Source organism: Monopterus albus, unplaced genomic scaffold, assembly GCF_001952655.1.
Source record: "Monopterus albus unplaced genomic scaffold, M_albus_1.0 scaffold2.1, whole genome shotgun sequence".
NCBI lineage: Eukaryota > Metazoa > Chordata > Actinopteri > Synbranchiformes > Synbranchidae > Monopterus > Monopterus albus.
The window spans coordinates 709,725-735,600 of NW_018127882.1; the positions used below are offsets into that span (position 1 = coordinate 709,725).

Sequence of the window (25,876 nt, forward strand, 5' to 3'; positions counted from 1 at the left end):
AAAGAGTGAGTGGGGATTGGTTCTTTTTGTTTTACTTTTTCTTTTTTATTTTTAGGCAGGGTGGAGACCAGGGCTAGAGGGTGACAAGAGGAAACAAAAACAGTTTACAAAGGGCCAGAGTGCAAAGAGATGCATATTTCTACAAATTTTGTGGATTTTCACTTAGTACAACCATAGTCTTGAGCAGTGAAATGTCAAATGATTAACCAAACGTTATAGGAATTCCACATACATCCCCATTCTTGGACCTTATAATTGAGGTCTCTCCAATATGTTTACTAAATGACATTAAGAAATAATCAACTCAGTTTTAACTTTTAAACATGCAAGACAGATTAAAAGGGCAATAGTAAAAGCAGTGTGATGCTGGAAGAAACTAAAATTAGAAACAAAGTGGAGGTTCTTGGCTTTGGGTATCAGTGTGATCTGTGTATGCAGTATTTTTCATTGATTTCAAATGTGAAGTGCAACAATTTTTGGTTTACACAAGCACTTTCTTGGAAGTCGTCGTGGGCATCCTATGAGAATGTGCAGAGAGACACTGACATAAGCTTTCACTTAGTGGTTTCTGAAATTTTGTTGGGCTCATTAGAGACAAAGCCACAAATGGTACCTCCAGGCTACCTTAAAGGGACAACAGCCAACTAACTACATTATAATTGCTCAAAACCAGACATTTCACTTCCGGGTGATGTGCTATCAGAAGCATCTTGCAATCTTAATCCCTAACTTTGTTCAACAAAACTGGAAGTTGAACTGTCCACAAACAAACAAAAAAACAAAAAACTCATTTACCGAGTTGACACTTTGAGAAAGTCTTGGATTTTCAGTATGAGGAAACTTTACTTGAAATTTTCATTGTTCAAATATTGGGTAGCTCATCAGTTCAATGGTAATGAAAATTTTCTTCGATGTAGTTGCTGCATTTCAAGCCTTAGAGGTTCTGTCATTCAGTATTCATCATTTCATTCTCTGCTACCTTTAATTGGCCAGAGAGATGCTCATTGGTTTTGATAAACCGATACATTACTTTGTAGTTGCCTGTATCCATCGTCCCATCAAGTCCTCTCAATCCCTCTCTCTTTCACCCTGCCCCCACCACCAAGCTGAACACAAAGAAGTGCGGAGCTGCTGCAGCAGCTTTAGTCTGATGCTAATGCACATCCTCTCCCTGCTGCATACAAATGTGTCCTGACCCAGGCTTGCCTGTTTGCTTATCACTGAAGCTCCATTTGCTTGCAGGGTATTGACCACAGTTTAACTTGACACACGTGATTACTAACCAAGAAACTGTTATTTTGTATTCATCGCAACTTCCTTCTTAACAAGAACAATCTTTTAAATGAAAGCTTCAATGATGTTTTGTGTGGCACGGAGGATGATTCTACTTGAACTCTTTGAGTGACTGAACAAGCTAAATGTTGCTGGATCACTGGTGTGGGTGACAGAATATTAGATTCTTTTTGCCTGGCCTTAAATGGTTCAGTCTTGAGCCTGTCAGTCCTGATTAGTGTGTAAAGCAGTAAAGAGCGTGGGTTGCTGGAAAGGTTTTATTTTCAGAGTGAAATGCTCTCCTATTTGGCATTTGCACTGTTCATTTCCCTTTCACTTGATATCCACACATCTTATACTAGCATATCTGTATATTGATATTGTATGTAATAGCAAATCAGCAGACTGTATTTACTGTATTATGCTGTTGAAAATAGTGTGGTCACAGTGTGTATGGCATCTGTCATTGTACATTTAAAGTTTAATAATTTTGTTTTTGATGTCAGAGGTGACAGATATCTATGTGTTTTGCTATGCAATGTAGTGTGTTAGAGATTAACCACAGTTGAACAACACTCAGTGTTTCCCACAGGTTGAGAATTTATTTGTGGCAGTTGGCTGCCGTGGGCAGGAGCTCCAACAACTTAAGAGTCAGCTGCAAAACAGCATTGTGTTTATGAGCTCACATCAGATTAGAGAGGTTGTTTTTCCAATTAATATAATTGAACATAAATTCACCATTCTGCCAGTCTTTTAATCATAACACATTTGTAGTTGCAATTTCTGGCAGAAGAAATTTTTAAAATCCAAATTTCTAAAAACAATGAAAATGTGTTTTTGGCTATGGATGGTTGTTTTTGGTGTGGGTTGCCCAAATAAATTCTGTAAACAGGAAACACTTGAGAGCCTTTTAATCTAATGGAAGCTTATAGACGTGCCTAATTAATTCAGTGTCTGATTTGGTTAAAGTAATATCATTAGTGTATACTGAACAGAATTTCAGGGCTTTTGTTTGTAACATGACAAGAATGACACTTACTTTTTATTTATAATTCAGAATTTGAGTTCTGTCTTAGTGGACTTTAATGTATCATGGTTCTCCCAAAACAGTGAAACTATTAAACAAACATGATAATTGGTCCAATTCAATTGCCCCAGTGATTGACTGATTGGCTCACAGTGCCTGTAGTGCAGGTAGAAACATGATTTACATTTGCTCATTTAATAGAAATAAGACAAATCACATTTCTCCACTTAATGTATTTTGTTAGCAGATGGCCATTTGGCTAAGTATTTTCTCTGTGCTGCAGAATATAGACAACGTGGAGACAAATCTCACAGTTTACTATTTTCTCGTTTAAAATGATTGCCCCTGCCTGACATGAACAACCTTGCATTCATAGAAAAATAAATTTGTGACTATCTCTACGTTATCCCTAATCTGCCATGTCCAACTTCTGTCATTGTAGCATTCAACATATCTCACATATTCTCATATCTCACTTGTAGAAATTATGCTTTTTACATAAACTGGGGGAGGGAAATCAAAAAGCAAACCCTGTATCATCTGAAATGGTCAAATGGCAAACCATATGCTCTAGGAATAAATAAGAGTTCATACTTCACACTCTTTGTAAGGCAGTTGCTGACACTTGCACTGCCCATAGCCATTGATGATCACGAGTGCCCCCTCTTCATGGCTCGGCTCATACTCATTATAAGGTACCTGTGTTGCTAGATCTGCCATAGGCTGCCGCTGCTGGGTCCTCATCTGTCTGCGGTTCTGAATAGCCGAACAGTGGCGTATCCGGTGCAGGGTGGGGGGGCAGCACTTCCGTGAGATATACACAACGAAAATGATGAAAAAGAATGAAAAGAGAAGGGCCATAGTTCCAATGATAACCCTGTGAGTCATAACAGTGTTGTCCATTGCAGAGAAGTCATCCGTTACAGCTGCCTCTTCTAGTGTAGCCGTAGTTGCTTGAGCAGTGTGTTGTGTTTGTGTTGTGGCTGTTGTGGCTGTTGCTGTGGTAAAGCTCCCCAAATCCTCTGCATAGTCCTGTGTGGGGGTCGGCTGCATAATTCCAAACAAGGAGCTTGTGATCTCTGCGGCTGTAGTAGTGTCTGTTGTTGTACTAATTGGCTGAACAACTGGCGCTGAAAAATTCTGGCAAAGCTGGAATCCATAAACAGCATCAAGTATCTCCTCACCTTGGGCATATTCAGGACTGTGGCAGAGAATTGAATGTTCCCACCTTCCCTTAAAGGTGCTTAGCCAGGTGGCCAGAGAGCAAATCCTTTTGGTACATTCCCAAAGGTTGCTAGACAGCCCAATGGTACCAAGAGACTGCCACATATCCATGACTTGGTGATCCAAACTGCTTAGTTTGTTGTTATCCAGCAGTAAAATCTTTAAATTTGGGAGTGTTTGAAACACATCAGGTGTCAGGGCACGAATTTCATTTCCTGTGAGGTCCAGCTTCTCTAACGTGGTCCAGGTCCACTCCATGCCACATGTTAGGTTGCTGATCTTATTCCATTGCAGATAGAGAAACTGGAGGGCAACAAGTCGAGGAAAATGGGCCAAGTTGATCTTGGTCAGCTGATTGTGCTCCAGGTGGAGCTCCTTAAGCTTAATGAGGCCAGCAAATCCATTGCGGGCCAGACTCCGTAGACGGTTGCTGCTCAGGCCCAGATATTCCAGGCTGCGGCAGTCCCAGAATGCACGAACAGGTGTCGTGCGAAGTAAATTGGAGCGAAGGTGGAGTATTTGGAGCTTCCTCAATCCATGAAACAGTTCTGGTTCCAATGCAGTCATTTGATTGAAGGATAGGTCCAGTATCTGGAGATTAATGAGGTGGATGAAGGTTGTGTTGGGCAACTTGGTGATACGATTTGAGCTCAGATTGAGGTCCTTTAGCTTGTAGAGCCCTTGAAAGGCATCCTCTTGCACTGTGGTAATCTGGTTGTGGTCTAGATGTAGCCAGGTGAGCTGACTGAAGCCATAGAATTGATCAGGGCTGAGCTCAGTGATGCTATTGTGGCGTAGTGACAAACCCAGGGCTCCCTTGTCCACACCATCTGGTGGCGCCTGAAGCCCCTGGGTGTCGCAGTAGAACTGCAGGTCCTCACAGCGGCATTTTTGAGGGCAGGTTGTGCACGATGCAGGAGGCAGCAGGCACACCAGGAGCATGCTGATCACATACAGACACAGAGCCGCTGGTGCAGGTCCCACCAATGGCCACCTTGAATGGAAACCTGGGTGGGTTCAAAGATAAGAAAATGAACGGTGGGGCATGAAAGCTAATCTCTGCAGAGCACTTATTACTAATTCATAGTTCTGAGTGTGCTTTTTGTGTGTGCTCGTCCTTTCCCATAAATCAACCAGATTAGATATTTTATGTTGACAACTTTCACAGTGTATGTAAAATGATTTCTTTGAGTGCGGGTTTATTGGATGTGTCATTTATTTTGGAATCTAATCACTGGCTACATGAGCTGGACTGTTTCCACTCCCTTGCTTGTTTGTGTTTAACCTATTAAGTTCACATTTTCTGCTCTGTACTTTGGCTGAAATAGTAATTTTCTATTGATTACTCCCCTCCGTTTGTTAAATTTGCTGTTTTTTCCTTGTTAGCAGTTCAAACATGCTGTCGTCTTATGAATGTTTAATTTTGTATTTAATTTTTGAAGCCCCCCACCCCAAAATAGTTTGTAATGTAATTATTCACAAATTGAATGCTGGTCAAGAAGGAAAAATGAAGAACAATTCTAGTAAATAGATCAAGCTGAAGAGCTTGTAGTCCTCAGCCTCCTTCGCTTCTACTTGTAATCCCTATTCCTGTATAAAGGGACTAACTTACCCATTCTTTTGTGCACATCGGAGACTGCATTCAACTGTCCTTTTCCGCAGACTCTTGTAGCAACCAGATGGAAAAGAAATCCATAGGGAAAAAACCCTTTTGAGTAAGCACAAAAGGAATTAGCCTCTTTGGAAATAAAGCAATTCTGAGCCCACCCAAATGAAACAAAATATGAAATTCCATGTCCCAAGATGATGATTATTCCTCTTATTTTGCTTAGTCCTTTAAAATCCAGGCTTAGAAAAAGGATTGAATCTTTTCCTTCATCCCACAAACCTTTAAAATATATACATGTGTATATATATATATTTTTTTTAAGTTGATCATTCACATCCAGAGTGACTCTGGGTGAGCAGACCTTCCTCCTCGCTTGTTTCTTTTTCTTTCCCCCCTTTTGTTTTCCTTCCACCGCAGTGATGTCAGCTCAGATGGTTAATTGAAGATCAAGTGTTCCTCTTTCATGGTTGTGGTCTTCCAGCTCTAACTTGTTGATGGCAGCCAGTGATCCTGCTTCCGACGCCGGCTCAATCACAGCATAGCCTCTGCAGAGCTGTGAGCGAAGCCCTCGTCTGCTAGCTGAGACGCAGGGAGAGAGAAAAAAGCAAAGCAGGGAGTCAGGGATGTTATTCTGTGCTTTTTGTTGCAGACACTCACTGCTACAGAGTGGTGGCAGCCTGGCGTCGATCATCTCTACTGTTTCTCTCTCTCTTTTTCTCTCCCACAGACACAAACACCCTCTCACTCTCTTCCTCAGTCACTTGCTGTCTGCCTTATACACACTGCTTGTGCACCTCAAGTCTTCCTCCACCTCCTTCTTGCATCCCCCATTTCCCTCCCACTGGTTCATCACCATCAGAATATTGATATCTTGAACACGTTGCAGCAGCTTGTTGTTGAAATTAACCACAGCTGTAAATCTCAGCTTTACCTTGCTGCTGTTCTGCATGCACTCTGTATGAATATATGCCCGAAACATAAACAAAATAACATAATGAACCAAAATAGTTTGCAACATGTGGCTCTGGACAACATAAATATGACCAGGCATGAACAAAAGCATATACTGCATTGCCATATCTCTGGTATAGGGGCAAGCATGATATAGCAATGCTAACATAGGGTTTTTGCTTTATATTCATAATTTACATAGCCCGAAGTGCTGTGTTTGTAATTTTAGAGCACTAGCACATAATGTATGGCCAGCCTATCTGAAGTAAAATTAGGCTAGATTTTAACATTTAGTAGATGAGACCACATACTTGACACTGCTCCACAAGAAATAAAGAGACTACATACTTGACACTGCTCCACAAGAAATAAAATTGTTAACAAAAATGTTTTTCAATGTTGATAAAGTGGATTTGAATTGTAGTTTTGCTAAAATAATATTTGAGCACCATTTATAGGCTAAACAGAATGCGATATGATGTACTGCAGGCCTTTCCTTAATTATTTAATGTGGATGGAGATGTGTGTGAAGGTAATGGTAATGAACTTGATTTGAAGCAGCCAAAGACTAGATATGAGGACAAAATTTGACACTCCTACTATCTGTCACTCCTTTATTTCATTTAAGCGTCTTTTACTCAAATGTGACCTCAGATTGCTGGAGCCCACTAAACATCTGCCCCACCCAACACAACAGATGCACATATATTTATTTTTATTACCTTCTTATTATGTTACTGGACATGGAGCTTGTTTATTCTACTTAATGGAAAAAAAAAGATTCAGCTTTGTGCTTTGACAGTGGATGATAGTAAAAGACTAACTGAAATAGTTTTTCTATTTTTCATAATTAAAATTAGAATACTGAAAAGCTAACATGCGTCACAAAGTTACTGAACTGTACAGAGATCTTGGAAAAATACTATTGCTAAAGTTTTCTTCCTAAATGTTCTTATTGCATAATTCTCAGGTCTTATGACAAAACATGCATTTGACAGTGACTTTCCGGGTCACTTGACCAGCATGCTGCTGTCATTCTCCACATTTATTGTGGTAGACTACGTCTCCCACTGGGACACTTCTGCAGAATGTGACAGCGGAAAACATGAGGAATGAAAGCTTAAAATCTCAGGGGGTATGATGGGTATGATTCTTTGTTTCATTTGTGATAGCTTCCATTTAGAATTGAAGGTGGTTAAAAAGTACATAAAACAAGTGAAAATATGAATGGAGCTCTAATATAGTGAAGCAGCATCATAGAACTCAACAGTTGACACATGGTGTTTACTTGATTCCCACTGAAATTTTCCATAATCCAGAAGACTAGTGATTTTGCAGAAAGGGGATGTTCCTAAATCTGTCCTAAAGGAGATGGATAGAGACTCACTTGAGTATCATAAAAGATGCTGCAGAGAGACTGCCTCCATAATAAGCACCTGAAGAAGTGCTTTAGAACCCTCTGGCGTGGAAATGAAATATAGGCTAGGCATAAATGAAATAGGATTGAGAGAGCAGGGGCAGATCACACTAAAGCCCTACCATAGCACTGCATCCAGCCGGCACAAAATCACAGGGGATTAGTGCCATTGGAACTCCCCAGCCTCTTACTACGCACCCCCCAGTGGGCAAAGAGCTGGGGGGAGGGTGATAGAGTAGGTCAATGCAACTGTTTTCCCCCTTGTCTGTGTTGCCCTTTCCAGTTCATCTAATTTTACTCCAATTCTATTAGTACCTCTGCATCTGTCTCACTCTTTTTCTTGCTCCATCTTTCCATCCTTTGTTTTTCACCTCTCAGTTGAGCAATTTGCAGAATATGACTTTAACATCTCTTTGCTTTTAGTGGGAAGCATACATTTGGGCTTTGACTGTTGTGTAGTGCTTAGTTGTACGACTACTGCCATAATTTAAAACTAACCATTTCATCATGTGATTTAAAAAAATGCATAAGATAAAAATGAGTATTATTTGTAGGTTTACTTTATGTCCTTACTGTTCCCATTGCTGTCACAGCAATTAACTGTTTGCTTAAAATAAAACATGGATATTTGTTAAAGTACCATTCTAAGGCTGGAGGAGAAGAGCAGAGCTTTTTGAGAGTACTTGCAGAATTGTCAGCATGGCAGCCATTCCCAGACATTGTCAGTGTGCTTTTGCTTAGGAACAGTGTTAGGAAGTCAGCTCTTTCACACAAGACAATCTTTTCTTTGTTAAACGGTGTATCCAGAGTTTCTCCAGTTCTTGTTAAGCTCAGAAATGCATTGTATGTGATGCTGAGCTATACAAATAGTTTAACTGTATAGAAATGATTTAGGGAACAGTGGTTTAAAAAAATAAGATTAAGGCATTTCATTTGTCTACTGTCTATTCATAAAGTTTTCACTAATTTGAAAGAGGGTGTCACTGAGTCTTAAGGGTTTTTCCTAGAATGTCTTTCCCAACATTCAGAGGTGTAAAAACAGAGAAAATGTCACTCTGTATTGTAACGTCTCCAAATCTTGAATCAGAAGCAAACTTCAGCGTTGTACATGTTGAACAGTAGCTCTCAGACCATCTCTTTTACTCTACTGGCATTTTCCCGCTCCAGGCAGACCTAATATTTAATATTCTCATTCCACATGGTGTTATCTAGCTTTTCTGTGTGTGACACAGTCTTGGAAAATCCCACAGAAAGTCTCTGATAAGTGGCTGCGCACTGCTGATGTTAGTTGCAGCTAACATGAGCTATAGCCTACCTACAGCTAACATTAGTACTAGCTACAGCAGACCTCTGTAAAGTGAACTTTAATGTTCAGTTCTGTGAGTAAGGACACCAGTAAAGAAAAATACACAGCAGTTTGAGAGCTCCAGCTGAACTCAGGGAATCCGCTGCAGTAGCTATACGGCCACGCTCAGAAGACAGAGGCTTCAATGTGGACAGTGGCTAGGGGGAGAGGGCCATCCTCTACTCGTGGATCTCAACCAAATCACACTCTTTGTGGTTTGCATACTCAAAGCCCTCCCCTCAATGCCAAAACGGTGACAGAGAAGTGAAACTGAAAGAAAAACACTGACGTTGATTGTCACTGGAAAAAAACAACTTTGACATTGACATGGATCAACAAAAACATCCAAAGATTGGCATTTAAAAAATGTTAATAATGGAATTTTTTTTTTCTCAATACAAATGCTTCAATGCCAATGTTTGCTTTTTCAATTACGGTTTTGTTTTCAATGTCAGGCTTTATTTTTTCAGTGCCAAAGACTAAAGTCATCGATCTGGTGCCATAAATGGGGTGCTTTTGACAGCTGGTCTTCCCAGAGCAGTGGTTTACAATACATAATAGAATCACAAATGAATCAAGTTGGGCATCTGCAGAATACTAGCTCCATTAAATGTTGAGGACCAATCACTTATACTTCCAGCACAATGTTACTCTATACAAACGAATACATGACCAGGTTTATTTTTGTTTTGTCAGTCACGGCGCATACCTTATAAAGTTATTCAACACATTAAACAAAAACCAACAAAGTTTGAATCCAATATATTCACTAGTAAAATATACTATTTATGCATTATACCTCACACAGAAAGTGCTTTGAAAAAACAGGTTTATTTTTAACAGCTGAATCTTTTCTTAAATACGTTTACAAGGCACAAAAAAAGCAACAAAGAAGGAGCAATTAGGTAAGAGTAGGTCAAGAAGGAAGTTTGTGAGATATATGGTCATTCCTGTTAATTTTGAATTCTGAACTATTAGAATCATCTTTATTTACCGAGTATGTTGAACACACAAGGAATTTGACTCCAGTGCAGTGGCTTTCAATGTGCTTTTGCAAGATATCAAGTGTGTAAAAAGTGTCCATTTAAACAAGAAAAACCAACAAGAAAAAAGAACGGACAAAAAGTTTGTTAATAAATATATACAATGTGAGAGAATAAAAGAGCTTTGAGCCAAATATGTACAAATTGTTGCACTGGGGGAGCTTGCTGTATGCTGTTGTACAGACAAACATGGATTAACTGTTCATAAGAGTGGTGGGACAGGGAAAGAAACTGGCCTTTTCTCTGGTTGTTTTGGTGTAGTGTGACCTGTAGCACTGTCCAGAGGGGAGGAGTTCAAACACTTTGTGTCCAGGATGTAAGGGGTCTGCAGAAATCATCTCTGTTCTGCTCTTGACACGTGAGCTGTACAGGTCCCCCATGGAGGGCAGGCTAGCACCAGTTTTTTTTTTTTTTTTTTTTTTATAACGTACAATTTGTCTTTTACTGTTCTCTTTGATTGCTGAATCAAACCAGACAGTGATGAAAGTGTGAAGGAAAGACTCAATGATTCCTCTGTAGACCTATATATAGTATGTCTACAGATTTGTTCCTTTTTTAACAAACATTTTGTAAATTCAATCAGATCCTCATTCTAATAAGAACCTACGTTTATGAAGAATCCCCAACAAATATCAAGATCAAAGATTTTTATTGTTAATTCACTATATGTGCAGGACATACAGAAAATCAAGATACCGTTTCTCACCTAGTATTGAATGCCATACCATTTAGGAAACTAAAATAGAATAAAAGAGTAAAAATAGACAAAAAAGAATAAGAAAACTAAGTCAAAGTAATATGTTGGAAACAGTTGTCACTGCACCATACCATGTACTAAATCCTTTTCCATGTTCATGTTTCAGGCAGGAAGGAAGGACAGGAGTGATGCTTTGAACACAGCCATCGACAGGATGACAAAGAAGACCAGAGACCTTCGTAGACAGGTTTGTTTTTTTTTTGTTTTGTTTTTTCCATAGTCTCTTCAACTTGCACCTAACTTAAGTGTTTGTGCTCACAGTTTTTAATGTGAAATAAATAAAAAAATAAACTTAAATGTGTGCATACAGTTTGTTTTTTCTCCCCACCAAAGCAAGTGTTTTATCTGTTTTTCTGTTAATATCATTGATTAGCTTTCTTAGGAGACTGGTGTTTCTATTTTGTAAATAGTTAGAACATGCTTTTCAGTCAGGTCAACAAGCTGCTGTAAGATTTCATTGCATATACACATACACTTTTTTTCTTTTAAAGCTGCCTCTTTGTTTTTTGTTTTCTTTTTACCTCTTGCTTCACAGCTGCGTAAAGCTGTGATGGACCACGTCTCCGATTCTTTCCTGGAGACCAATGTTCCCCTCTTGGTCCTGATTGAAGCTGCCAAGAATGGTAACGAGAAGGAAGTCAAGGAATATGCACAGGTGTTTCGTGAGCATGCCAACAAGCTAATCGAGGTAATGTAGGACTACTTCCACAGTCAATCTGATGTGACCCAAATGCAGAACATCTTATATTTTTTTCCCTTCCATCCCATCAGTTATGGACATTTTAGCTTGGCTCATAATAAACATCAGTCCTCATTCAGCACTTCTGTTCGGTCTGTGTGACTGTCCTCAGATTCCCTCGTGATACGAGTTTAGGATCATAGTACCTCTGAAAACGGCAACCTGAGATCTTTGTTTCCCCCAATGAAAACAAAGCTGTAAACACTGAAATTATTTTCTGTGGTCATTGTCTTTCAGTCCGTGTATTAACGCACAAAAACACAATGTATTAGCTTTTTGTAAATTAAAGGTGATGATTCCTATCAGATGTGCTAAACTCTAAAGTGAGCACAACAGAATATTGCTATTTGTAGTTGCAGAACCAATGGAATTAAATAACCACAACTCAAGATTAAGTGCTGCTTGTGGGAAAGGTTCTTTCTATAACAGATTGATGTAGAACTTCCAAGTTCCACATGTTGGTTTCATGCCCTGACTGATGCTTTAGGAATAGCTGGAGTTTTTACTTGCATACTCCAATACTTTATGCATGGCAGCAAGAATGCAGGTGCATGAGGCAAGTCAAAGCGATGAATGGGGATGGGTAAAAAGCTAACAGGAACATCACCTGTCCTCATTAGTGATCTATTCTTGAAGTTTTTTTTATGCCTGTGTCAGCATCTCATGCTGACATTTGAAAATGACTTCTCCTTATGGGCAGTAACCATATGTAGCTAGACTGGTTGGTTCAGCAAGAGCACAGCAGCATAAAGATTCACAGGGAAAGTTGCTGAAGCATCAGAAGGAAAAGGGAATTCACACTGAGTAGTATACCCTTAAGTAGCTCCTGGTAGCCTAAGTGTCAGATGTGGTATTAGAGCATGACATCAGTGGACTCCTTAATTCTCAGGCACTGCTCCTGCTTATAACACGTCGATGGGATTCACAAAGCACAGCTATGATTACAAATTACTCATGTTACAGATGATTAGCATTTAAAAAAACGATGTTAAATGCAGTTGGATGTGATGAAGTCCCACTCAAAATGAATTTGACAGTGTTGTTTTGCCAGCCTAAGCACAGAAGATAAAAGCTTTAGTGTTTTTCAGCTGCACAAGTGACAAATCGAAGAACCTGTCCTATTAAATTGAATGTACTATAAAATGTACAGTTGCAGCATTGGTTGAAAGTGATAGTCTTCACTGTCCTCTCTTTTAGACAAAATATTTTATCACCTGTCCAGTCTCCATTTCTGTAAATTTGACTGCTAGCTCAGTCTAATTATGAAAGGTAGTTACATATTCGAGAAGCACCACTAACTAATAGGAAGTAGTGAAATGACAGAATTAGCCAAGCATAAATTCTTTGTGCAAACTCAGGTTGTAACTAAAATTTAGTGGAGAAAATACAGTATTTTTATGCTCTCATTAAGAAAAACAGATCATTCTACTATGTGCGTGCTGTCCGTGTGCTACGCTGGCTTCGCACTTGAGTTCAGCCTTTTTTTATTCCATCAACATTGTGACAAAAATGGATCTTTTTGCATTTGTGAATCAGTTTGAAATCATAGAAGATATGAATTGCGATTCTGCAAATTGTTTTTTTTCCTCCCACCCCTACAAGTGCAGTAGCGTGCACAGTACTGCAAACTGAAGTGTGGATTGTGTACTATACCTGCAGAAATCTGCAGTGTATCTTTTATTTTTTGAAAGAATGTGTTGCTCTTAAAAAAAAAAAAAAAAAAAAGATGGGCACAGTAAAATCACATTTTTTATTACATGGAGGAGTCACTATAATATATAAAATTCTTGATCACATTCTATCAATATTTCAAGATAATGACATTACACACAGGGAAGAACACTGAAGTAATCTAAAGGTTTGTTTAGACGCTTAAACATTCAGAAGTCTAGCAGAGGTGTGATTGCATCCAAGGCAATAGAGACAGGAGCAGATGCAGCCACTCTTGACTTATCCTTGCAATTGTAATTTGAAACAAAAATGTGTCTGCTGTGAGTTGAGTGCAGTGAAGATGTTATCTGTAAATTAATAAATCCATGGCCCTGTTTCTTCACAACAAAAATTTAAGGGTTTCATTTAGTAATTACCATAAGCTACATCTAAGTAGCTGATACAGTATTACCAAATGCTTGAAGATGATAATTTATTATTTGTAATCAAGGAGAGAAATGCAACCAGTTTTCAGAAACAGCCAGCGCTAGCACTGTATTTTATCATTTCAGATGAATTCTTAGCTGTGTCTGCACCAGCTTATGTAATTGGATAGTGCCAAAAGGTCAGGCATTGTATACTGTATTTTGTTAGGAAAATATTTCTGTAGCGCCTACATTAATGCAGCAAACTAAACAAATACAAAAGTCATAGTAAAACTCTTGGCTGAAAATGGTGGACATTTTCTTGTAAATACATTATGTAAAATGGGCATTGAATGCTACTTTAAGTCCATGAGGTAATTATCCTCTGCTAAACACTAGATCTAAATGAATGATGTTGCATTGTCCAGTGTGATAAGTAACAAAGTGCATGGTTACTTGTTCAGTAAGCTAGTGAATATGTTGTAAATGTAATATGTCTCTTATTCAGAGGCAGCACCGGCAAGTACTGCTATTCTCAGGCTCTGTTTATGATGTCATGGTTTGTGCAACTGTAGGCTGCCCTAAGGCAAACGGTCCATTAGTTCACACACTTGAAAGTAACATTATGACTGACCCACATTCATTTGTAGCCCCTCTATCCTTATTGGTCAGAACATTCTTTTGAAACCCATCAGTTATAACAAAATTATAGGTTTTACCATATGGGTTTCATTTACCTGAAATCTGAACTGAAATCCTGCTGATAGACTGTGTGCAAGCAACAGCTTTCAATTGTTTATAGACAAATTTATTTTCTTCTGTAAATGAAATCAATCAAGATTGTTTGATTTGGCAACAGACACTGCCACAGTCGGAGCCCATTACTCTTAGGGGTCGGGCTAAAGTATTCCACAGTATTGTAATGCATAGTCTTCTCACTTTGTTCCAAATGTTAAGCTTTATTCAAATGTAGTCATATCGCAAAGGAAGCAATGGAATGGCATAAATGTTCATACTGACATTTGTTGCTGTTATTTGTTGATAGTTTAGCATCTTTCACAAGTGTTGACAGACATAGTAAGCAGTGAAATTATCATGAGCTGGTGAGCTAATAGACTAAGCTAAGTGTTGTTCCTTCGAGCCCATATTAATAAAAGGCATACACACACAAATGTTTTTGCTGTAAACATAACAGAATTTTGTTGATATATGCTGTCCATATAGGTGATTTTTGTTCCCCAAACCAAATATATAGTCTGCAAAAATGGCATTTTCTTGTTGAATGTAGCTAGTTTCTTTCTGATTTGAAAGTTGAGTTCTGCTGCACCCTCTGGCTCCTCCCTCATGATGACACAGAGAAGACTGAGGTTTTTTTTCTCAGCCTTAACAGTATATTTTGGGTTGACAACCAGTAACTTTAACCGTAATAAACAGCGGTGCTACTCGTACTCCCCCAGATGAGAGAGAGAGAGAGAGAGAGACACACCCGAGAACTTCTTGTGTAGGGATGCCATCTTGGGTCCATAAGTATTTGGGCAAGGACACAATTTTTGTAATTTTGCCTCTGTACACCACCTAAATGGATTCTAAATGAAGCAGGCAGTGCATTATTGAAGTGCTGACTTTCAGCTTTAATGCAAGGGTTTTCACAGAAATACTCAACTGTTTAGGATTTACAGCCCTTTATATACATCGTCATGGAGTTTTTTCTAAGTTAATGTGAATTGCAGTTAAAGATGTGGTTGGAGATTCATTTTTTTTATTATATATCTTGAAATTCTCTTTTCATCCCATTGGCAATTAATTTATTAAATCAGGGATTCTCAACATCTTGTGACTCAAGGCCTACCTTTGATTGTAAGAAGAAAAAAATGTTTACCAAGGACCACCTTCCCAAATAAATGAGGGGAAAAAATTAACCAAAATACAACTCTCAAAAAGGGGATGGAAAATGACACCATGGTGGCCGTGTTTCTGCTAGATGGGTTATTATCAGTTTTGTTTTGTTTGGGGGGCATTTGCTTTTTTTCCTGAAATATGTAAGTAGCAGCCAGGCAGTGCGCATTGCAGTGTTCGTTGTGTTTTGGAAGAGTGGCTTTGGAGAGACATCAGAAGGAAAAGGTGGGATTTCTTCAGTTGTCTACTTTCAAAAGGGCAAGCAAGAGGTTCCTCTTGCTGGTTTTTCCAGGTGCACCAACCTTGCCTTCAAGGAGAGGGTACGCTGTTGTAAGGTCATAAGGATGATATTTATAGTATTATCTTTCAATGGTGTATTTGCAGGATTGAATAACTCGGGTGATTTGACATGTTTATTGAATGAAATGCTGCAGAAGTTCAGGGTTGTAAAACTTTGATGCCTTCTAAAGGTGTTACATTTTTCTGGGGATGCAAGCAAGAATTAAAACAGGTGCATTTTATCCAAACTCCCATGATTTTGTGGTAAAATGGTTTGGTCATTTGTTTTCAGTACAGCATGGCAGCCATATGTAGTAGTGTTGGTTGATGTAAGGATAGAATTTCTTTTGCTTTTGGCTTCTTTCATTGTGAAATGGCTCCATTCCCAGGGGCACGGCACTGCGAGTAAGAGAATAGCTATGTGAAAGATCATGACAGTAAAAACACAGGCCTCTACAAATTGCCAGTTTTTCTTTATGTAACCACCCTGTCAGCCGTCTTCACAGGTTACTGACTGCTCTCTGTGTGGTGCCTGCATGTGTTAACATGGTTATATAGGATATATTTATATCAGTGTTTCAGTGTTAAGTGGTTCTCATCAACAAAATTGCTTAGGAATTCTGAGGTGGCACAGGGCATCATCTTGTAGATGAGACTGAGGAGCGGAAAATATTGGACCCACTTATTCACTCTGCCCCTCTTGTAATCGCTGAGACATTCCACTGTGCATTCCAGTGCTGTACTGGAAAATCCTGTTTTTATAACCTGACTCTTCTTTACACACATTTACCTTAATATTTTTGCTTTTATAATACCAGGTTTTCCACTAGCTTGAATCCCCAAAGCCAGTAGAGTTCAGTAGGACAAACATGAACAATCAGGTGATCAAATAGACAGAATATTTTTGAGAGAATTTAATTCAAATGAATACCCAGACTATCATTATAAACTGTTGACTTTCAGATGCAGGGTTGTGCTTTGACTTTGTCCAATCTGATTTATGTATATTGTAGTGCAGTGTATTATATGTGACATTTGTTGTAGATATTATGGTAAAACTAGGGTTTGGTTTGTACAAAATGTGACGGTCTCATTGCTTTTGTTGAGTGACCCAGATCTCAGCAGTTAAATTGATGAGTAAAAAAAAAAATAACTGATTGAGGGCTGGAACTTAAAACATAAGCTCCAGGTTGTTTATGGAATAAAAAAAGAACTTGCAGTTCATGTTCCTGCAATAATGCAATCAGGAGTTGGTTTTTGCTTTTGTAATTGATTATGGTTGAGCACTTTTTTTGTTTATTGGATAACAATCCTGCTTTGGTACAGTTCCTCACATCTCAAGGCATTCTGTTTCAGTGTTGTTGCTAGCACATCCTCACCAACAACTGGGTGTGTTCAGTCTCTGATCTAAATTTTTGTGAAATAAGTGGAAGCATGTTACTCTGGAAGATATAAGAATATTTTGAAATCGCGGGAGAGCTTGATTTGTTGGTCAGTACGTGAAAATATACTCACAAACCATTAATGTTGGCAGCTGCAAGCAAAACTTCCTGAGCTCAGCACTCCAGTTCTCACTCGGCTGCTCCGGTTTTGAGAGTGTCAGGAATATTTGCCTCTCTGGTTCCTGGAGCATAATAGCAAGCTGGCAGCCTTGTGATTTAGTTGCTCAGAATAACACAATCCTTGAGTTACCAGTTACAAATTGATATTAGCATTTTTAGAAGTTTACTGCCGGGAAACAATTATTTCACATTTTTAATCTATTTAGTGAGCAGGTTAGCTTCTGTTTTCTACTTACTCTGCTGCTGCTGCTTTTTCCCATGCTGGAGCATCATATGGTTTCATTTTAGCACTTTATAAATCAGTCCTCAGGTGTGGGCCTCTATTCCACAGGGATTACTTGAAGTTATTTAAGCTTTATTATGTATCTTTATATAGCACTTTGTTTTTCTCAAAGTAAATCTGTGGCAGAGTTCCTGTTTGTGGCTAAAACGAGTATTTGTGTGTATGTGTGGTTTCTGCTTAGGTGGCCAACCTGGCATGCTCCATCTCCAACAACGAAGAGGGAGTGAAGCTGGTCCGCATGGCAGCATCTCAGCTGGAAACTCTCTGTCCCCAGGTACCTGGCTGTTTTGCCCCTAACTCAGCTGCCCACCCCCTCATTCATTGTGCAACTATTTGAGTCTTCCACATTGTCTTTTAACACTAAATATGCTAATATAAAAATTACAGTTCAAATACATAGTGTGATCAGTAATTGCAGACTTTTATTAAAAATGCAGCTCCTACTTTATTCCACAACATTGAAATAAAGTAAGTATTCAGTTCTACTTGCATGCACTTAAATATTTTATAGTGAGGTTATGATCCACTTTTTTGCCATGTATATAATATAATTGGGTTATCAAATTAATGTCAAAGTCAGAGTTGGCACAATACCAAAAACAGACTTGGATAACTTGTCAGTCGATTGAATTCAGATGGTATAGATCTGTAGTTTAACACTGTAGTTTAAATTCTAGCATTGTGATTCTGCATTTGTACCAGAAAAGGTGTTTGAGTAAATGGGACACAGAACTGTGTGTAGGTGTTGCCTTTCTTCTTGCAGCATATTCATTTTAACAATAATGAAATTGAATAAAATATTGAAAGTGGCCACTACCTGGTATTGAATTCCAGGGTCTCTGTGCATGCGAGTTAGAAATTTTCCCCAATGCAACATATGCACCTTCATTATAATGAGATGTTTTGTAGACAAAAGATGAATAAAATACTCTGAAATTCTGATGAATATATAGGTCATTTTCATCCATGCCTTATTCATATTTATACTGGCTTCACAAATTATTCAAACCCCTTCACCTTTGCCCACTTAAATGTGATGTAGCTTTAAATTGATAAAATTGCAATTTTTGTTCACCAGTCTATACTAAGTACCCATAATGTTTTTTTTTCAAATTTATTAAAATCAATAACTGAAATCTCTTATTTACAAAAGTATTTAGACCCATAATTGGGCACTTTGCAAAGTCCCTTTGGCAGATGTTACAGTTTCAAGTTCATTTCAGTTCACTTTTATTTGCATAGCGCCAAATCACAACAAAAGTCATCTCAGGACACTTTACAAAGTAAGGTCCAGACCCTTTTATTGTTGTTATAGATGAGTCTTCTCTAAGAGTTTCACACACCTGGATTTGGGCAGTTTGTCCCATTCTTCCTGGCAGATTCCCTCAAGCTCCATCAGATTGGATTGGAAACGTTTGTGAACTGCCATCTTCCGTTCTCTCCACATTTGTTCTGTGGGATTTCAGTCTGGGCTTTGGCTGGGCCCCTCAAGGACAGTCAGAGACCAGAAGCTATTACAGTATTGTATTGGCTGTGTAATTCAAGCTATTGTCATGCTGGAAGTGGAAGTATCCTTGCCGCTGAGAAGCACCCCCTTGGTGCTTCACCATAGGGATGGTATTAGCCAGGTGATGAGCAGTGCCTGGCGTTCACCAGACATAGTGCTTGGAGTTCTTCTCAGAGAATTCAATTATTGTCTTATCAGAGCAGAGAATGTTTTTTTTTCTCAGGCTCTGAGTCCATTAAATGCCATTTGTCAAACTCCAAGTGGGCTGTTGGATGCTTTTTACTCAGTGACTTTTGTCTAGCCAGTCTACCATAAAGGTTGATTGATGGAGTGCTGCCAAGATGGTTGTCCTTCTGGCAGGTTCACCATCCTTGCAGAGGACTTCTGAAGCTCTTATAAGAGTGATTGTTTCTTGGTCATCTCCCTCACCAGGACTCTCTTTGCCTGGTTACTCACCATTGTGCTCCTGGGAATATTTTAGTTTTTAGACATGGTTTTAAACTCTTGCCCTGTTCTATAACTAACCATAATTTTATGGCAGAGGTCTACAGAGAGTTCCTTGTACTTTATGGCTTGAATTTAGTCCCAGCATCAACTGTGAAATTTGGGACCTAAATACACAGGTGCATGTTTTTCTAAACTCTGTCTAGTCAATGTACTTTGCAACTGATGGACTCCAGTCAAATTCTAAACACATCTCAAGGATAACTAAAGACAGCAAGATGCACTTGGTCACAATTGGGAGAGCCACGGCAGGGTCTGAATCCTTATGTAAATGAGAGATTTCAGTTTTAGATTTTAAATAGGTTTGCAAACATTTTTGTTTCACTTTGTCATTAGAGGTTATTGAATTTTAGTAGTAACATTTACAACATACATTGATGAGGCATAACATTATGACCACCTGTACATCTATATACACTTCAATGCAACACTTAACAGTATAGATTCATATTGTTTTTTTTTGTTTGTTTTGTTTTGTTTTTATGTAAACTGCAAATGGCTTGCCCCAACTTGGTTTTTAATTTCACACATACTCTAGTGCATATAATGGTCAAGTCAGGTAGAACAGAGAGACACTTAAAACATCAGTACCTAAGATAGTTTGTGTCTACCATTAGGCTGAACTTTTCATGCCTCTTACCATGTTAACTACCAGTCCACTTTTGTAGCTCTGAGTCATGCCAGCTCTCTCCATTATACTGCCTCTACTTTTTTTTTTTTGTAAATTCTCTTATAAAGACTTCCATTCATCCTAAGTGTTGATATCCACAGATGTCTTCCCCAAAACAATCAGCTATTAGTTTTATTTCATTCAATCCTTCAGAACACCCTGTGTATATAATCACTCCCAGAAATGAATTGGCTACATGCAGCAGTCTTAACATTGAGGTTTGGGGGAATGTGGGGCTTTGTGCAATCAACCTATACAAATGTTGTGGCTGGGGGCTATGCTGTAGTTGGTCTTTAATGGCTGTAATTGGGTGATTACAGGTGATTAATGCGGCGTTAGCCCTTGCTGCCAAGCCCAACAGTAAGGTGGCCCAGGACAATATGGATTTGTTCAAGGAGCAGTGGGAGAAGCAAGTCCGCGTTCTCACTGACGCAGTTGATGATATAACATCCATCGATGACTTCCTTTGTGTATCTGGTAAGTTCTACTAATTTGCACGTCACTGTCATTCCAGAACAGTGTTAAGATGGATTTCCACAAAACATCATTCTTAAAAGGACACAAAACAGCTGTAAAGGATCTGAGGTGTTCATCTTCCTGGTGCGAGCCATACATACCAGTCCGGATTGGGCTGCACAGAGGAAAGCACTGAAGAATCATCAGAAATATGTTTAAAATTGACGTTCTGTCACGCATGTTAAAGCACACAAATGGTTTGTCAGGCCTATCCTTCAAGACCTCTTATTAAGCATCCAGCAGAGCGACTTCTCTCACCTCCATTCAAGGACAGACTATAATTTTCACAGTGGCCATTTACATTTTACAGACTCTCCATTAATAAACATTTTGTTTTCAGCCTTTCCCATCCTACGAATGAGTTTCCCTACGACCCTCTACATTTCAGAACAATGCAAACACCAAATTTCAATATTTATTACTCAAAACATGTTTCATCTTTGACTGTGGAAGCAAAAAAAGGAAAATGTTGTTCTCATTTAAACTAATATAAAAACCTCTTATCAACACAGGCTGATGGCATGTTTGGAGAAAAGTGTTTGACTAATAAAAAGTATACACTACTAACGGTAGCATTGGTCTATGTCCCCAGAGAACCACATCCTGGAGGATGTGAATAAGTGTGTCATCGCTCTGCAGGAGAAAGATGTTGATGGTTTGGATCGCACTGCTGGGGCTATTCGAGGCCGCGCTGCCAGAGTCGTCCATGTGGTCACTTCTGAAATGGACAATTATGAACCTGGCGTCTACACAGAGAAGGTCTTGGAGGCCACAAAGCTCCTCACTGACACAGGTACGTCATCACAGCGACATAATTATCTAATGAATCAAAAACAAAATATGTTTAAATTATTGACTGATGAGAATATTCAGGCCATTAAACCTGACACACTGGGATTAATTTATCTTTTGAGTTGCAGTACATTATTTGCCTTAGTATATTAATGTATTTGTGACTTTTGAACATAAGACAGTGCATGGATGGATTCCAAAGGGGAACCTCTGCTTTCTGTTAAGCTGATGCTTCTATATTGGCGGATTACACCACATAAACCCTTAATTCAATGGGCCCTCATCTATCTTGGTATACAATGCCTTGCAAAACTATTCATACCCCTTGAATTTTTCCACATTTTGTCACTTTACAACCACAAACGTAAATGTATTTTAGAGAACATTAGTGAACAAACAGCATCATGAAGACTAAGGAACATACCAGACAGATCAGGGATAAAGTTGTGGAGAAGTTTAAAGGAGGATTAGGTTATAAAAACATATCCCAAGCTTTGAACATCTCACAGAGCACTGTTCAGTCCATCATCCGAAATTGGAAAGCGTATGGTACAACTGCAAACCTAACAAGACATGGCCGTCCACCTAAACTGATGGGCCGGACAAGGAGAGCATTAATCAGAAAAGCAACCAAGAGGCCCATGGTAACTCTGGAGGAGCTGCAGAGATCCTCAGCTCAGGTGGGACAATCTGTCCACAGGACCACTATTAGTCGTGTACTCCACAAATCTGGCTTTTATGGAAGAGTGGCAAGAAGAAAGCCATTGTTGAAAGAAAACAATAAAAAGTCCTGTTTGCAGTTTGCTACAAGCCATGTAGGGTACACAGCAAACATGTGGAAGAAGGTGCTCTGGTCAGATGAGACCAAAATTGAACTTTTTGGAACATACCAGACAGGTTATAAAGAGACCAAAATTGAACTTTTTGGTCTACAAGCAAAATGCTATGTGTGGCAGAAACCTAACACTGCACATCAACCTGAACACACCATCCCCACTGAAACATGGTGGTGGCAGCTTCATGCTGTGGGGATGCTTTTCTTCAGCAGGGACAGGGAAGCTGGTCAGAGGTGATGGGAAGATGGATGGAGCTAAATACAGAGCAGTCCTGGAAGAAAACCTGTTAGAAGCTGCAAAAGACTAGGGACTGGGGCGGAGGTTCACCTTCCAGCAGGACAATGACCCTAAACATACAGCAAGAGCTACAATGGAATGGTTTAGATCAAAGCATATTCATGTGTTAGAATGGCCCAGTCAAAGTCCAGACCTAAATCCCATTGAGAATCTGTGGCAAGACTTGAATATTACTGTTCACAGACGCTCTCCATCCAATCTGACTGAACTGGAGCTACTTGGCAAAGAATGGGCAAAAAGTGCAGTCTCTGGATTTGCAAAGCTGGTAGAGACATACCCCAATAGACTTGCAGCTGTAATTGCAGCGAAAGGTGCTTCGACAAAGTATTGACTCAAGGGGGCTGAATGCACGCCACACTTTTCAGATTTTTATTTGTAAAAAATCTTGAGCACCACGTATCATTTTCCTTCCACTTCACAATTATGCAATACTTTGTGTTGGTCTATCACATAAAATCCCAATAAAATACATTTAAGTTTGTGGTTGTAATGTGACAAAATGTGGAAAAATTTAAGGGGTATGAATAGTTTTGCAAGGCACTGTAGGTGTGTTGCTGTGTACACTTTATGCCTAGTGTCCTAGTGATTTGTGGCACCATTAATCCCAGATCCTTCTGCCCATTTGTTTCTCTGCTTAAAGGTCTATATAATTTGTCCTTACTGGTAATGTATTTTTAATTTCGTATATTATTAGAATTTAAAAAAAAATAAGATTCACCCAGAACTTTGCTTAGAAATGCAGTTATCTGTTTTATAAAGTTGAGACTGTTTATTATGTACTGTGACATCCACCCATCTCCGACTCAGCTTGCACTACAAATCTGCACACAAGGCACAGTTCAGTTGTCAGATAGCTCTGAATATCTTAAGAGACGTTTTATCACAGTAGTTTTTGTCCGTTTGCTGTGCTATATCATTATCAGCCAGTATGTGTAAGCTGTGTTAGCTCCCATCATTAGCGAGCTAACAAGATGGCAGAAAGATTTGTCGGTTGTCAGATTTGGAAACGGCTTGGCTCTCTTGCAGGCGGGACCATTAAAAAAATCAGGAAATGCAGGCTGTGGTTCGAGCAGGATTACTGCTGAGGCTGAGAGAGGTGACAAAGTTCAGAGACATATTGTTTAGAAGTGAGAATTTTATAAAGATTTTCTCATGTCCTCTCCACAATGAATGGGTGGGATTTAGGTTAAAACCCAGAGTTACTCTTTAATTATAGAATTTCTGGTCTGACATGCACTCATCGGTGTAACAAATATAGGACATTATTAGTGGATTAAAATGGGCAAGAATTTGTTTTTTCTATGTGGACTTTCAGTAATGTTTCAGAGGCTTATACAATTTCATCACTCTTTATAACTTAGTCAGTTTTTTCCATTTTGATTTAAAATAACTGGTAATTATATGCAGATGTTTGGGGATAATTGTATTTTTATTAAGAATCCTAGTTTCAAACAACTAATCACATTAACAAATATACAAAGCATGACTTTCTCAGCACAAATTGTCTTAATTAGGTGGCTGACTATATACAAAATATTGAACATGGTAAGAATATCAACATCTCTACATGATGTACATTAACATGAAATGATTTGAGCCATCAGTAGTAGGTTCTGGAAATTGATCAGTGTAACGGTGACAATGACAATATGACCAGATTTTCAACTATTTTAAAACTTTTAATTTTTCATACAGAAGCCTGCAGGTTATAAACCACATCTTTTTTGTTTTGTTTTTTGTTTTGTTTTGTTTAGTTTTTTTGTTAAGCTTTGCTCACTGCCCTCCTGCTTCCACATTTGCATCCCCACATCCATTCCCCTTTTCTGAAGACCCATCTGAATCCAAACTACTGAATTCGAAACGCTGTTAATGCAGATGTGCTGGAGAGTAGAGCTGGACCCGAATATCTAACTATTCTGAATAACCCCACCCCCTCCACCACACAGCAGTGCCAGTGACATCTACAATCTTGTTAGCAAAGCTCCGTGTGGAAATCATTCAGATAGCAGCTTCTGCGGATCGTCTCTGTTTCTGGTTAAATGACAACCAGCGGGGTCATACAAGCTGTCGCTAACGTCACCTCTGTGACTTAAACACCTCTTTGACTTAAATTGATGGCAAAACAAAATGAATGTGGCTGTTGTTGAGTTTGTCACCTCACTGTAGTTGATGGACAAACAAAAAACATGCTGTTTTGCTGTTACCTGAAGATTGTTTGAGTAAAGGGGCATCATTCTGTAACACCACTGAATAATCAGAGTGAACTGAGTGCTTCTGTATTGTTCCAAGTGCACGTCTTAACAGGTAAAACTTATCCGTCGATCTTGCATCAGTGATGGAAGTGAAGCACATTCTGTGTACACGCAAACGGTTAAGAAGAGCCGTTGTCCAATCCTCTGCTAAATTAAATATTACATAACTGTCAAGGTCAAAGTGTTGTCATATGCACAGTGAGGGAATGCGTTTCCTTGTACAATGAAATTCTTACTTTGCCATCCACATGAATGCCACATAATACAAGTGAAATATAAAGTAGATGAGCAATAACACAAATCTAAATAGGCAGTAAAATCACAAATCTAAGGCACCTTAAAGCAGCAAGTGAAGGCAGCAAATAAAAATACAAGAAGAACACAATATAATGCAGAGAGAATATATGCTATGTGGGAACCGTGGAGTGTAAATATTCAACAGTGAGTTTGCAATTATGGATGTGCAAAATGAATATGTAAACAGTACAGATGGAATTGCATGAGGTAGATCCTGAGTCAGTTGTTTAGAAGTCTGATGGCACTCGGAAAGAAAGTTTTTCAGTCTAGTGGTCCTGCATTTTACCCTTCTGAGCCTCCGCCCAAAGGGCAAGGGTATGAACAGTCTGTGCTGGGGGTGGGTGGGGTTCTTGAGGATGGAGGCAGCTTTTCTATGCACCCTGCGGTGGTAAATGCTCTGCAGAGAGGGCAGTGGAGTCCTGGTGATCTTCTCCACAGTCTTTACCACTCTCTGCAGGCGCTTGCGGTCCATTGATACAGCTGGTCAAAATGCTCTCAATGATGCAGCTGTAGAAGTCACAAAGGATCCTAGGCAAAATGCCAAACCTTATGCCAAACCTCAGCCTCTGTTGGGCCTTCTTGACCAGCTGTTTGGTGTTAAGTGTCCAAGTGAGGTCCTCACTGATGTGGAGGCCCAGGTATTTGAAGCTGCTCACCCTCTCCACTTTGAGCCCCCGGATGAACAGTGGCTGATGAGATCTTCTCTCCTTCCTCATGTCCACTATC

The 25,876-nt window shown here is 39.1% G+C and overlaps 2 protein-coding genes across 2 annotated transcripts in view; one reads left to right on the forward strand and one right to left on the reverse strand.

The window, feature by feature from the left end:
* The window catches only part of ctnna1 (catenin (cadherin-associated protein), alpha 1), an 88,642-nt gene that overhangs the window by 29,892 nt on the left and 32,874 nt on the right, over positions 1-25,876 (forward strand). The window contains exons 8-12 of the mRNA XM_020596390.1: positions 10,752-10,832; positions 11,181-11,333; positions 17,661-17,753; positions 20,481-20,637; positions 21,269-21,469. Of these exons, the coding sequence (XP_020452046.1) occupies positions 10,752-10,832; positions 11,181-11,333; positions 17,661-17,753; positions 20,481-20,637; positions 21,269-21,469 (685 nt within the window). The remainder of the gene's footprint in view (positions 1-10,751; positions 10,833-11,180; positions 11,334-17,660; positions 17,754-20,480; positions 20,638-21,268; positions 21,470-25,876) is intronic.
* On the reverse strand, positions 7-5,821 carry lrrtm2 (leucine rich repeat transmembrane neuronal 2). Its single transcript, XM_020596401.1, has 2 exons — positions 5,136-5,821; positions 7-4,530 (listed from the first exon to the last, which is right to left on the reverse strand). The coding sequence occupies exons 1-2, from the start codon at positions 5,137-5,139 to the stop codon at positions 2,888-2,890; spliced, it is 1,647 nt and encodes a 548-aa protein (XP_020452057.1). The 5' UTR covers positions 5,140-5,821; the 3' UTR covers positions 7-2,887.